General features: G+C 51.0%; 3 protein-coding genes across 3 annotated transcripts; 1 reads left to right on the top strand and 2 right to left on the bottom strand.

Moving 5' to 3' along the window:
* Nucleotides 1–1,692: 1,692 nt before the first annotated feature.
* Nucleotides 1,693–3,161, bottom strand: N7496_011365 (uncharacterized protein; the record flags this gene model as incomplete). Its single annotated transcript, XM_056704278.1, has 2 exons — nucleotides 1,693–2,898; nucleotides 2,976–3,161. 2 exons carry the CDS (start codon nucleotides 3,159–3,161, stop codon nucleotides 1,693–1,695), a joined length of 1,392 nt encoding a protein of 463 aa, XP_056550238.1.
* Nucleotides 3,162–3,937: 776 nt separating this feature from the next.
* Nucleotides 3,938–8,248, bottom strand: pmcA (putative P-type calcium ATPase; the record flags this gene model as incomplete). The annotated part of the gene is made up of 1 exon (XM_056704277.1): nucleotides 3,938–8,248. The coding sequence occupies one exon, from the start codon at nucleotides 8,246–8,248 to the stop codon at nucleotides 3,938–3,940; it is 4,311 nt and encodes a 1,436-aa protein (XP_056550237.1).
* Nucleotides 8,249–10,643: 2,395 nt separating this feature from the next.
* N7496_011363 (putative urea hydro-lyase/cyanamide hydratase) lies at nucleotides 10,644–11,732 on the top strand (the record flags this gene model as incomplete). The annotated part of the gene is made up of 2 exons (XM_056704276.1): nucleotides 10,644–11,193; nucleotides 11,524–11,732. 2 exons carry the CDS (start codon nucleotides 10,644–10,646, stop codon nucleotides 11,730–11,732), a joined length of 759 nt encoding a protein of 252 aa, XP_056550236.1.
* Nucleotides 11,733–11,743: the final 11 nt, after the last annotated feature.

Raw genomic sequence — 11,743 nt, 5'->3', positions numbered from 1 at the left:
CGATCCAATGACCTCGCCAGAAGGCATGTCCATCTGAAGGAACAAAAAGAATCAAGAGAATCAAGCTCACACTGTATCAGGATGATGCTAGGATGTGGAGAAACGGCTGTTGTCAAGCTTGACGCATGTGGGGAAACATCAAAACGCAAGTCGTGCCAAACTAATGCATGTTGCCATCGGTTCCTGCCCTATCTGTTCGATGATGCCATCGAGCCAAGGATGGCTTGACTTGCTTTCTCCGAGCCCAGTACCGCGCGAGCGAGGGACACCGCGACGAGCTTTTTCACAGGATCGTCGATGTATTTCCCAATTTGGAAGGTCAGCATACCCTAAAGCTCCGGGAATCCTTTCACTGGAATGTTGGCCCTGTAAGGAGAGCTGATCTTTTCCCTTGTTCCTATACGGTGGTCATATTGATGGAGCTTTTCGGAGAATCGGAATTGCTTTGCTTCAAAGTTTCTCTTTTGCACGGTCAATATGGCCCCCGCTAGAATGTGCAGCCTTTCTATGCATCTTTGGGGGGTTTTGAGTTGATGATTGGCTCATGTGAGGAGCCTTAACAAAGATACCAATGAAGGGAGGACTCTGACGCGGCTCTTTTGTCTTACTATGCTTCTTTCTGTCCATAATTTTTCCTACATGAGCAACAAGGTTTTATGAATTCGCTCCCCAGGTTCCCCTCGGCTTCGGAGGTTTGTCCGGAAACAAAGATCCGATTATACTTTCTCCGAGTCTGCACAGGTCATGCACGATCGATTGAAAAGTTTAAGCTCTCATCTAGGGGGTTTGGTTCTTGGTAGCTACTACCGACAATCGGCGCCAAATTGCCAGCTTTTTTGCTCGCTGACATCTGGCCAAGTGACCAGCACAATCATCCCAATCCTCTACAGGACAGGGAAACAATACTCCCAAATTATGCCCAATTACGTACAAAGTAGCTCACTCTGATAGCAATCTGCCTCGAAATAGAACAAGTCAAGCTTTGCGCTCTCCTTTCTGTTCCACAAGTTGTTCTATTATGCGCATAACCTGCTCGAAAACAACATCGCCCTTCTCCTGCATACTCGAACACACGCGACAGATGTTCGATGACAAGGCCTTTGAGATGCTGGGTTGATCTGCCGAAGGATCGACTGCTAGCTCATACAAGTGGCTGCTGACTTATGAATTAAATCTACAGCTTTTCGGCTTTGTTGGCGACTCTGGAGTGTGCTTGTCTGTCGTGTATATTCTCCGAGGGTCTGCCCTTTCTTTAAGGCAATAGATAGTACTCCATGTGAATATATCATTTTAAGATGTAAATCAACATGTTTGCTCAGCATGATCCTCACTGTACCTGAACAACCTTCTCATTTGATCTATAAAGGAACCTAAGAGAAGCCCCTTAACTTGACACCGCAACACGCTTTCCCAAGCATATCAAACTGATATAGTCTTGATAATTGTTGTAAGATATACAAAGGCTACCTAATCTCCGTAGGAGAAGCCATAACCTAAGTGTTTTTGCTATACTAAGATCGATATATCATATTCCAGATAACAATTGTCTCTATCAGTAGCAATTCATCGCTAATGCAGATACATGATCTGTGCCGAAAATGCCTCCAAACTGATACATCCCAATGGATTCCACCTCCCATTCATCGTGAATCCAACCCTCAATCCTAACTGACGCGTATACAAGATTACCTCCTACTGAAACCTCGTCATCAAAAACGGATCAGAAACATCCGACCCCCGTCCCCTAACCCAAACATCAACAATCTGCGACCCATCCCGATCCCTTTCCGAATCAACAACAAAATACCACCCATAAAACGCAGCCGCCACACAAGAATGATTAGGAAACACCCTCACCATCTGTCCCACACTAAGCGGAATACTCCTCTGCACGCCAGCCTCCCACGCCACAATCCCATGTTCCTGGCTAATCCGATCAACAATCAGCCTCGGCGCACCGGGATCTTCATTCCGTCTCCATGAAGAAAGAACACCCCAGCCGGGGTAATTCGCGCAGGGCTCGCGGCCTAACGCGAGTGTACCAGCGGCAATCAGGGCTTCGGGTTTCTCGCGCTCGCCGTCGTTATACACGCTGCACACCTCTGCGACGATGGACATGGCGATTTCTTCTTCGAATTTGCCGGCGCCGTCTCTGGCGTTCGTTGATACCTGTTGCATATCCAGGATGGGGTAGTTGCCGGCGTGAAGTTCGATTTTGATCTTTGCGTCTGCGTTTTCGGGACACGGGTTGCGCAGGAGGGCTTTTAGTTCTTCGGCCTCGGGAGAAATAGTATTTTCACCGACAAGATTATGCGAGGATGAGATCTGTGGCGTTGCGCCGACGCTGATGATCAGCTCGCGATCCTGTGGGAGAAGGGGCAGCCACATGTTCAGCGCGACTTTGCAACCCTGGATCTCGGCGATGAGGTGCGTCATCGCTTCCGCAGCGCTCTTTGCATTATAGCTCAGACTACTGTGTGAGTATAAACCCAGTAGACGCACCCAGCCCTCTGCTTCGGCGTCGGCGAGCTTCTCCAGGAGCCCGTTCTTGTTCAGGGAGACGGGCGGCAGTCCCGCGCGGTGGTAGCCGGTGTCTACCTTGACGAAGACGCAGGCGGGGAATTTGGTTACTTCGAAGAATTGGCGTAGATAGGGGATTTGATCTGGATGGTCGATCATGACGGAGATGCTATCTTCACCGATTTCGGCAGCTAGTTCTGCGAGGCGTGGGACGTGCGAGGGCACGAGGGGGATGCCGTAGAGGACGTTGACGGGACGTTTTAGAATCTTGAGGCCTTTTAGTAGACGATGCAGCATTTCGATTTCGAGAAGTGTCGAGGCGATGAATTTAGTTTCTGGATCGCCGTTTTCCATTTGCATTCTGGCGATTTGGAAGGTCTATCGATGATGTTAGAGAAGGCTCAAGTAGTATGGTTGTACGCATAGAGATATGTATGTAGAGTAGATCAAATTACCTTGTGTGTCTTGACATGTGCTCTGAACCCAACACCTAGAGCTTTGACTGTCTTCTTCATCCGCTCGCAATGCCGGCGAATGATGGCTCGGTCGAGCACGGCGGCTGGCTTGGGGACATCTGCGATATCCTTGCCGATCCAACGCCGGAACAATTCATCCTGAGAGGGGAGTGTGAGTGAATCCATGGCGAGTACAAGAGTTGGAAATTAGTTGACCAGATTGTAAGTGAGTTAGATGTTGGAGTAAGATGACAATTGGGAGAGGGCGAGTTGGAGTGCCTATGGCGGGGAGTGGAAATGTGGGGCACACAGGCAGACAGTTAAACAGTTGAGGCTGAACCTTTTCCCTAGTTTTGGCTACGTACTCGATGGAGGAGAACGATTACTGGGGATCTATTTTCAAAAAGACCGTCCGAAAGATATCAAAGAACAGAAATGAACGGATTATAAATGAGATTAAGGGTGTACCCCTCAAGGTGAGCTAAGACCAAGATAAAACGACATCGGCCAGCCCCAAAAAACGCCAAATCAATCCAAAAAAAAAGGAATTACAAAAAGCCTCAACCACCCCCAGTACAAGAATGCAAATGAGGTTCACAAATGCAAAAGAAAGATGGTTGTTAGTCTATGAAGGAGGTTCTTTTAGTCCCCAACAATAGTACACGGTACGCCGGCTCCAATTCCGCCAACAAACCAGAAAACACAGCGACAGAAGGGACGGACACACGAAGATTGAGGAGAGCATTAACAAAAGGAATTAAAAACGAAGATACCCGAGATCGGAAATTGGACAATTGTAACCAAAGAGATGAGGGCCACAGAGATGAATGTGTGGAGAGCCCGGGATATCAGGGACAAGGAAGGAAATCCGACAACGCCGTTCCTCGGAATGCTTTTTTTTTGAAGTAGAGGAATTCAAACTATCATGAACGGTATTGAAAGTTGATGGTGGGGGTTGTATATTACACCTGTGAGTGGCTTTGACTGGTGTGAGACCGCTGGGAGAAGGAGCGGCGTCCCCGACTCGACGGCGCTCGCTCTGCAGTCGCCGGAGGCGCATGTTCAAAGAATGGAATAAGGTCCGGATTTTGACTGGGAGGGGTCTTGGAGTTTGTAGAGTACTCGCTGACGATGCGGTCATCTGCCGCTGTGTCAGGGTGAATCTCGATACCCTGCTGGTTGTCCAGACCGCCGTGCACAGCGTTGGTAGGGAAGGTGATCGAGTCGGCCTCGTCGTGGTTCCGCTCAATGGGAGACCAGCCGGCGATACTACCAGCCACGACACCAGCCATAGCGGCAGCAGGTCCGAACGTCGAGTTCGAGCGTGACCGGGTATTGCGACGCGAGCGAGTCTCGGGGCTAGAGGGACCGGGAGGTGGGCTTCCATTGTCGCCATTAGGTGTGGGTGGGATGGAAGATTCACGAGAGCGAGAGCCGCTGCGAGATCGTGGCAAGAATTCTTGCGGGTGCTGCAGCTTGTGGCGGATGTGTCGCAGGCGACCACCGCGGACGGTCTTGATGAACTGCAATTGGTCGCGAATCTCCTCCAAGGCCGGATTCCAATCGTAACGGCGGTCCTCGTCCGAGATCACAAGCTCAGGTCCCTTCTTCTGGTGACGACCATGCCAGCTGTGTGGAATAAGCTTGCTAACGAATTCGTCGGGGATGAGGCGGATAACCACAGCGATGGGTACAGAAAGAGCACCCAGGACAAGGCTAACGGCCCACTGGGAGCCCTGGTTGAGACGCCTCACCGAGAATGCAGTGCCACCAACGAAGATGATCAGAACTTGACCTCCGATGATAATGATCTGAATACCAATAAACCATTTGTTGCGCCAAATACCCTCAAGAATGTTAAGCTTGTTGTCAATGCGACGGGAGTTGTACTGGTTGAAGATTTGCATAAAGACGAAAGTGTTGAAGACCACGGTTTTCATGCGGGCATCGTCCCAAGAAGGGAAGATAGACTTGCCGGCAAAGTTCAGCACGAGCGTCACAACCAGCTGGTAGATCGACTGTCCGATGATCATCTTCCACATGGTGAGAGTGATAAGCGGAGCAGCCTTGGATTCCGGTCGACGGTCAAGAACGTAGGGCGATGGTGGGTCTGTTGCAAGAGCAAGAGCGGCAAAAGTATCCATAATCAGGTTAACCCAAAGCAACTGCACTGCACTGAGGACGGAATTCTCCGAGCTGCTAGCAACTGCCGAGACAAAAGTAAGGATCACAGCAGTGATATTGACCGTGATCTGGAATTGGAGGAACTTCTTGACCGCATCGCTGACAGTACGACCCCATGACATGGCCTTGACAATGGATGCAAAGTTATCGTCCATCAGAATGATATCCGATGCCTCCTTGGCCACTTCGGTACCGGTGATACCCATAGCGAAACCGACATCCGCATTCTTCAAAGCCTGGGCGTCATTGGTACCGTCACCAGTGACGGCAACAGTCTCGCCAAGTTTCTTCAGAGCGTTCACGAGGATCTTCTTGTCTTCAGGGCTAGATCGGCCAATTACTTGCAATCTAGGAAGGATCTGGTTCATTTGACGTGTGCTGAGCTTGCGGAACTTCGGGCCCTCGATAGCAATACCACCAGGTGTGTAGATACCACACTCTTGAGCAATAGCCTTGGCCGTCATGATGTTGTCACCAGTGACCATACGAACGAAGACACCAGCACGCTGACACGTGTGCACCGCCTCTGCAACACCAGGTCGAAGAGGATCCTGAATACCAAAGATGCCAATGATCGTCATATCCTTGAATATGGGCTCGAAGGTTGCCTGGGTGCGATCAGCTTCCGAAGTGGGCGCACCACGTGGGGGCCACTGCTCGAAATCACGGTAGGTGAGAGCAATGCATCGCAGGGAACGGTTGGCGTAGGTTGTCATGATGTTGTCCAGCGTAGACCGGTTCTCATCCGTCAGAGGCGTCTCGGTGAGGGTGTCGGTGGGATCACGGATAATTCGAGTGGACTTGGCCATCAAGATTTCGGCAGCACCCTTGACTAGCATGCGATACTTTCCATTTTCCAGCTGAACGACCACTGCCATGCACTTGCGACTCGAGTCGAACGGGAACATCTGCGGGATCTTTGCACTTGCTCGGGCTTCTGCTGGAGGCCCCATGCCCATGAAATCACGAGCAAAGGTCAGCAGGGCAGTCTCAGTCTTGGAGCCGATGAAGGTTTTGACACCTTCCTGTTCTCCTTCGAATGCAGTAGAGTTGAGAACGATTGACTGCATCAGAAGATCCTTGACAGAAGGTGACAAAGTCTTGACAAACTCGGCAGCGGAAACATCACCAGGTTGGTTGGATTGGTTGGTGCCAGACTTGTCTCCAAAGCGTGATGTCGTTCCCAGGGTCGCCGAAACGACGCTCATTTTATTCACTGTCAGGGTACCAGTCTTGTCGGAGCAGATGGTTGTCGCATTACCCATGGTCTCGCACGCCTTGAGGAAACGTACCAGGTTGTTATCTTTGATCATTCGCGTCGTTGCAAAGGCTAGTGCAAGGGTTACTGCTAGCGGTAAACCCTCGGGTACAGCGACGACGACAATGGTCACGGCGACAATGAAGATCTGAAGGAAAGCCTGTCCCTTGGCATCGGCACCGCCCTCGATATTCTTGAGTCGAACGAGGAACTTGATGAAAAGCACAACAAACAGTAGAAGACCAGAGGCCAGACCAAGCTTGGCAATGTACTCGGCCAGCTTATTCAACTTGGTTTGAAGAGGAGTCGTTTCGCCTTCCTCCTGGAGAGACATCATTGTGCGACCGTGAGTGGTATGAACACCGACAGCAGTAACGAGGAACGTTCCCACACCCTCGGAGACCTTGGCGCCGGAGACGATAAAGGGATCCATTTTGCGGAGATCTTCGTGTTTTTCGATTGCTCGGTAGACTTCGTCACCAGGAGTTTTTCGTAGGAGATCAGATTCACCCGTAGCCGAAGATTCGTCGCATTTCACATCGTGGCCTGCGATCAGGATACCATCGACGGGGACAAGGTCACCGGGTTCGAGGTGCATCACATCGCCGACGAGCACATCGTGAATCGAAATTTCAATGGTCTTGCCTGATCGAATAACCTGGACCAGTCTGTTTTCCTTTTTCTTATTCAATTTGGCAAATTGTCGTTCCTTCTGCCAATCATTTGCAGCACCAACCGTAACCACAATGATGATAGCAACAAGAATGGCAAGACCTTCCACCCATTCCACACCCGGCTCACCAGGTTTCGCTGGATGGAGTGACTGCGGGATACCCACGGCCAGTGAAATAACCGCGGCAACCGTCAGCAAGATCAGCACTTTATCGTTATACGCAATCCAAGCCAGTTCCCAAATGGTCTTGAGCTTCCGTTCCGGCAGCACGTTATTGCCGTATACTCGCTTTCGGTCTACGAATGACCCGTCGGCTTCTGATGCCGCCGCTGCACCTCCTTCGGGAATCGAGGGAGGTGGACGCGTTGGCGAAACTGACTTGGGCATCGAGTCCGACGACGTGACATCGCTCAACTCGACTACACCATCTAGGGTCGTCTCGTCCACGCTCAGTCCACTCCGAACATCCGTCCGCAAGCCTTTTTCCAGTCCTCGTAGTCCGCCGAGTTGTCGGAATGCGCCGAAGTTCTTTGGATTCAAAAGCTTGTTAAGCTGGCCTGGGGAGAAGGCGAACTTGTTGTTCTCCACCTCAAATTCATCTTCACGGCCCGGGTCCGGAGTGAGGGCATCCTCGTCATCGACGTTGGTGTTTTTTGTCACCTCAGAGTTGGATCCTTGCGAGGCACTTGGCACGTAGGTCTCGCCACCATATGTGCTGGAGGTTTGACTGGTGTCTTCGGACTCCAACGAGTTACCGCGGGATCGCGTACCGGGCACCGATAGGAAGTGGGAATGCGCCTCGGGGGCTTTGGCCTTTGGGGACGAGATGTTATGAGGCGAGGTTGGCCGGCTTTCACGGTCTCGTTCGCGGTCTCGAGCTTCGGAGGAGGCATTGGAGCGCAGGGAGGCCGGGGATCGCATGTCCGTAGGGGAACCGGAGCCATTGTGGTGTGCGGTAGTGTCGGAGGAGTCGATCGTGTCGGTATTCAGCCGGAGCGATGGCTGCTCGGGGTCGGAGAGGATCTGCACCGGGGGCTCGTTCGTATTAGAGGAGCTCACCGCAGAGGTATCGATGGTGATGGTAGGCGCGCGCTCCCTCCGCAACGGCGTCGTGGGAGACTGAGCCGGCTCGTCGGCCCCTCGACGCGGGTCGGACATGATGAAGGATTGGGTCGAGCCGAGCGCGATTCACGCGAGCAGCACATTCACGAGCCAGTCGTGTTTTGCATGAGTGGGACAGGAGGGTTGTCCGGGTGAAAGAGAGCAGCTGAAATCAGGAAAATCCAAGTGCGAGGGGAGGGCCTGATTCCTAGATTCAAGGCCTGTGGATAATCAGGCTATTGGGCAAAGAGGGCCATGGGCAGCAAAAGTGGGAGGCTGCGGGATTGGGAAGAGGCGCAGGAGGCGTACGTGTGGAAGAGGAGGAGGAGGAGTATGTGTACGGAGTAGATTGGACTAGGAAATCCGTGGAGAATACATAGGAAGGAGAGAAGGAGAAGCGGTTTGCGGTGGTGGCCAGTAGATCACAGAGCTCCGCCGCAAGCAGTCAAGTCACGAGTTTAGCGATTATCCTCCCGGCCATTTTCCTCTTGAATTATTATTCCTTCAGTTACTACTACAGTACTACTACTACTACTACTACCACTAACTACACTCCGTCCAACAAAGTTTACTCCCATCTTTCCATCGACCCCTTTGCAGATCCACTACGGTCTCGACTGGGGATTTCCCCCAATGACAGCCAATAGTGGTGGCGATTGTTCTCCCAAACGGCCAAGTCCATCAAGTACCCGCACCTGCAGCTTCTCCACTTGGCTCAACAGCACAGCCCCAGTGGTGGATCGAAAGTTCAATTCCTTTTCGCTGCGCTGGCGGGTTTACCTGTCAACCAGGCATTGGACTCCTTCGAAGGCGACTACACACCGACTAACGACTAGGAAGAGTCCATTTAACAGACCCAATGGCGTGGTCCTACGACTCTCTCTCTCTCTCAATTGTTGACCAGTTTCCCATCCCGTTATTGTGACATTATCGTCGGAGCGAACACAGTCCCCTTTTTTTGCACTGCCTCTGCCAAGACCGCGTCCGGGGGCAGAGGCGAATCACTCGGCGGGCGAATGGGAGTTTGGGCAAATAAGGGGGAGGGGCAATCATCATGAGCGTGTCATACAAGGGAAAAACAAGGAGAACTGGACTAACTGACTTTGGCTGTATTCTATAGTGACTTTGCTACTACGGTATCCTTGATTTTCAATCTCTATTACCGGGGATTATGTACTACTATGTACTACTTCCCGTCCACTATACGGACTATAAATTAAGCGATCGTTCCCCCAGCCCGTTCGGAGATGACGTCTCCTAGATACGCCACCTTCGTTTTACACCCCTTCTTTAGTTAACTTGTTCCGGCCTCGATGCACGGCACCGACAACCACAAATCAATAATTCAATAGTATGATTAATATCACAGAATTCTCCACTCCCTACTTCAATGTAATGATCCAATCAATCTTCAAGTCCCCTAGGAAACAAATGCAGGCGACATACTGTACTTAATCGCGGAGTCTCATGCCCAATCTTATCGATGGATTAACGCCCGCAGCCCAATGCATACAACATTTCCTGGATCTGAAGCGAGGCGGACATTGCTACTAGTTTCAGTCAGCATCCGTGATCTACGGTATCCATACGTAGTAAGCTTACTACTTTCTTGGTGATCTGTTGTTCTGGAATGTTTTAGAAGACAGGGATACGTTGGAGTGGAGCATGATCCATTGGAGCATCCCCAAGTCGGGAGTCTACTGCGAATAAATACCTAGACTATCCAGATGGCCCCTTACAAATATGTCGAACCCAATAATTCTTTGTACCCTTAACTGACCCTATCGCTTTATTGGCAATTCAATAGTTGATTTTGGCCCTCGGTCCTGTCTTAGATCTCTCCGTAGCACGGAAAGGAGACAGGGCGGAGGATATCGGACAATTCGTATTTGGATGATATACTTCGTATTGCGGCCTCACCCTGAGATGGTTGAATCGGGTTCAACCTAGGGGTTCAACTAGTTTCAACTTGGCCCAAACAGACCAAAAAGATAAGTATATGAGACTACAAGACTAAACAAACTGTTTACCAATACTGCAGTCAGAACCTTGGCCAGTCATCAGTCATCAGCCTCTTGAGGTTCCAGTTCCCTGGATCTCCCTCCTAACTCCATACTTGGCTAAACCCGATTTGGAAGTTATTCACAGAAGTACTTGAGATAGCCATAGAGATTCATCAATGCGAAACCATTCAAGCATTACCAAGCCAGGATAAGCACTAACAGTCTTCTCGAAGTAACCTTCTTGATGACCAGTTCATCATCGTCCTACTCTCAGCAATCTCGAATCAACAGTATAAAAGCAGGGCTCTAACGATGGAACAATCAATTGCTCTCTAGTCTCTACTCCCCTCTCAAACTTGCATCATATTTCATCATAAAATCCCCACCAGCCAACCTTAAACCCTGATACTCCGACTATCACTCTTTACAGTATCTCCCAAAGACTCCAAATGGCCAACCCCATCAACACCTACGGCTTCACAGCCGTCCCCGCCTCCGCCCAAGCCCTCCTAACCTCCACCTCGGCCTATCCACCTCCAACCACCGCCCCAATTCCCATCTTCGTCTCCGACACTCCAATCCCCAACACGCCACTCGCAACTCGCATCGACGCCTACGCCAAGGCCCACCTACCAACGCCAACGTACAACCACTCCCTGCGCGTGTACCACTTCGGACTGGCGATTAAACGGTACCGCTTCCCGTTCCCGGATTGGGACTTTTCGGACGAAACGTACTTTTTGGCGTGTGCGTTGCATGATATCGGGACGACGGAGGAGAATATCCAGGCTACGCGCTTGAGCTTTGAGTTTTCGGGCGGGTATTTGGCGCTGGATTTATTGCAGAATACCAAGTCTAGCCAGAGTCAGGACCAGACTTCCGTTGCACCGCGCGATCAAGCGGAGAGCGTTGCGGAGGCGATTATTCGGCATCAGGATTTGTGTACCGTGGGCAAAATTACTGCCGTGGGACAGCTGTTGCAGCTCGCAACCATCTTTGGTAGGTTATATTTCCATATAGAACCGGACTAGCGAGCCTGAGAGTCCTACCCTATACACATTGCACTGCCTCATTCACTTCCCTCCTTCCCCATTCGTCTCGTTTCCTCCCAAGACCAGGACCAGGATCCGATACCTAGACCGCTTCACTTTCTTCACCTCCTGGGGATCTACACCGATGATGCCGATGGATACATCATCGCCGCCCCAGCCCCGAGTTATGTGCCCAACATGATTAAACTTTATTTTCCCTCTTTCTCTGACGGATCGCCTTTGATCTATGATCTATCCCGACGTTTTCGATGCGGATTTTAACTTACATATGTGACAGATAACACGGGTGCATACTCCGATTTGGTCCACCCAGACACTATCAAGGACGTTTCAGCGCATTTCCCCCGGCACCATTGGAGCGATTGCTTTGCGGCAACGATTCATCGGGAGAATGGGCTGAAACCTTGGGCTCATACTACGGCCTTGGGAGAGGAGGAGTTCCCTGCCAAGGTTTTGGGGAATACCTTGATGCGGCCGTACGAATAGGGGGTTTAGGG

This window comes from Penicillium cataractarum (genome assembly GCF_028827025.1).
Source record: "Penicillium cataractarum strain IBT 29864 chromosome Unknown utg000009l, whole genome shotgun sequence".
Taxonomy (NCBI): Eukaryota; Fungi; Ascomycota; class Eurotiomycetes; order Eurotiales; family Aspergillaceae; genus Penicillium; species Penicillium cataractarum.
Note: the sequence above shows the minus strand (reverse complement) of the source record. Positions and strands in the feature narration are given on the sequence as shown.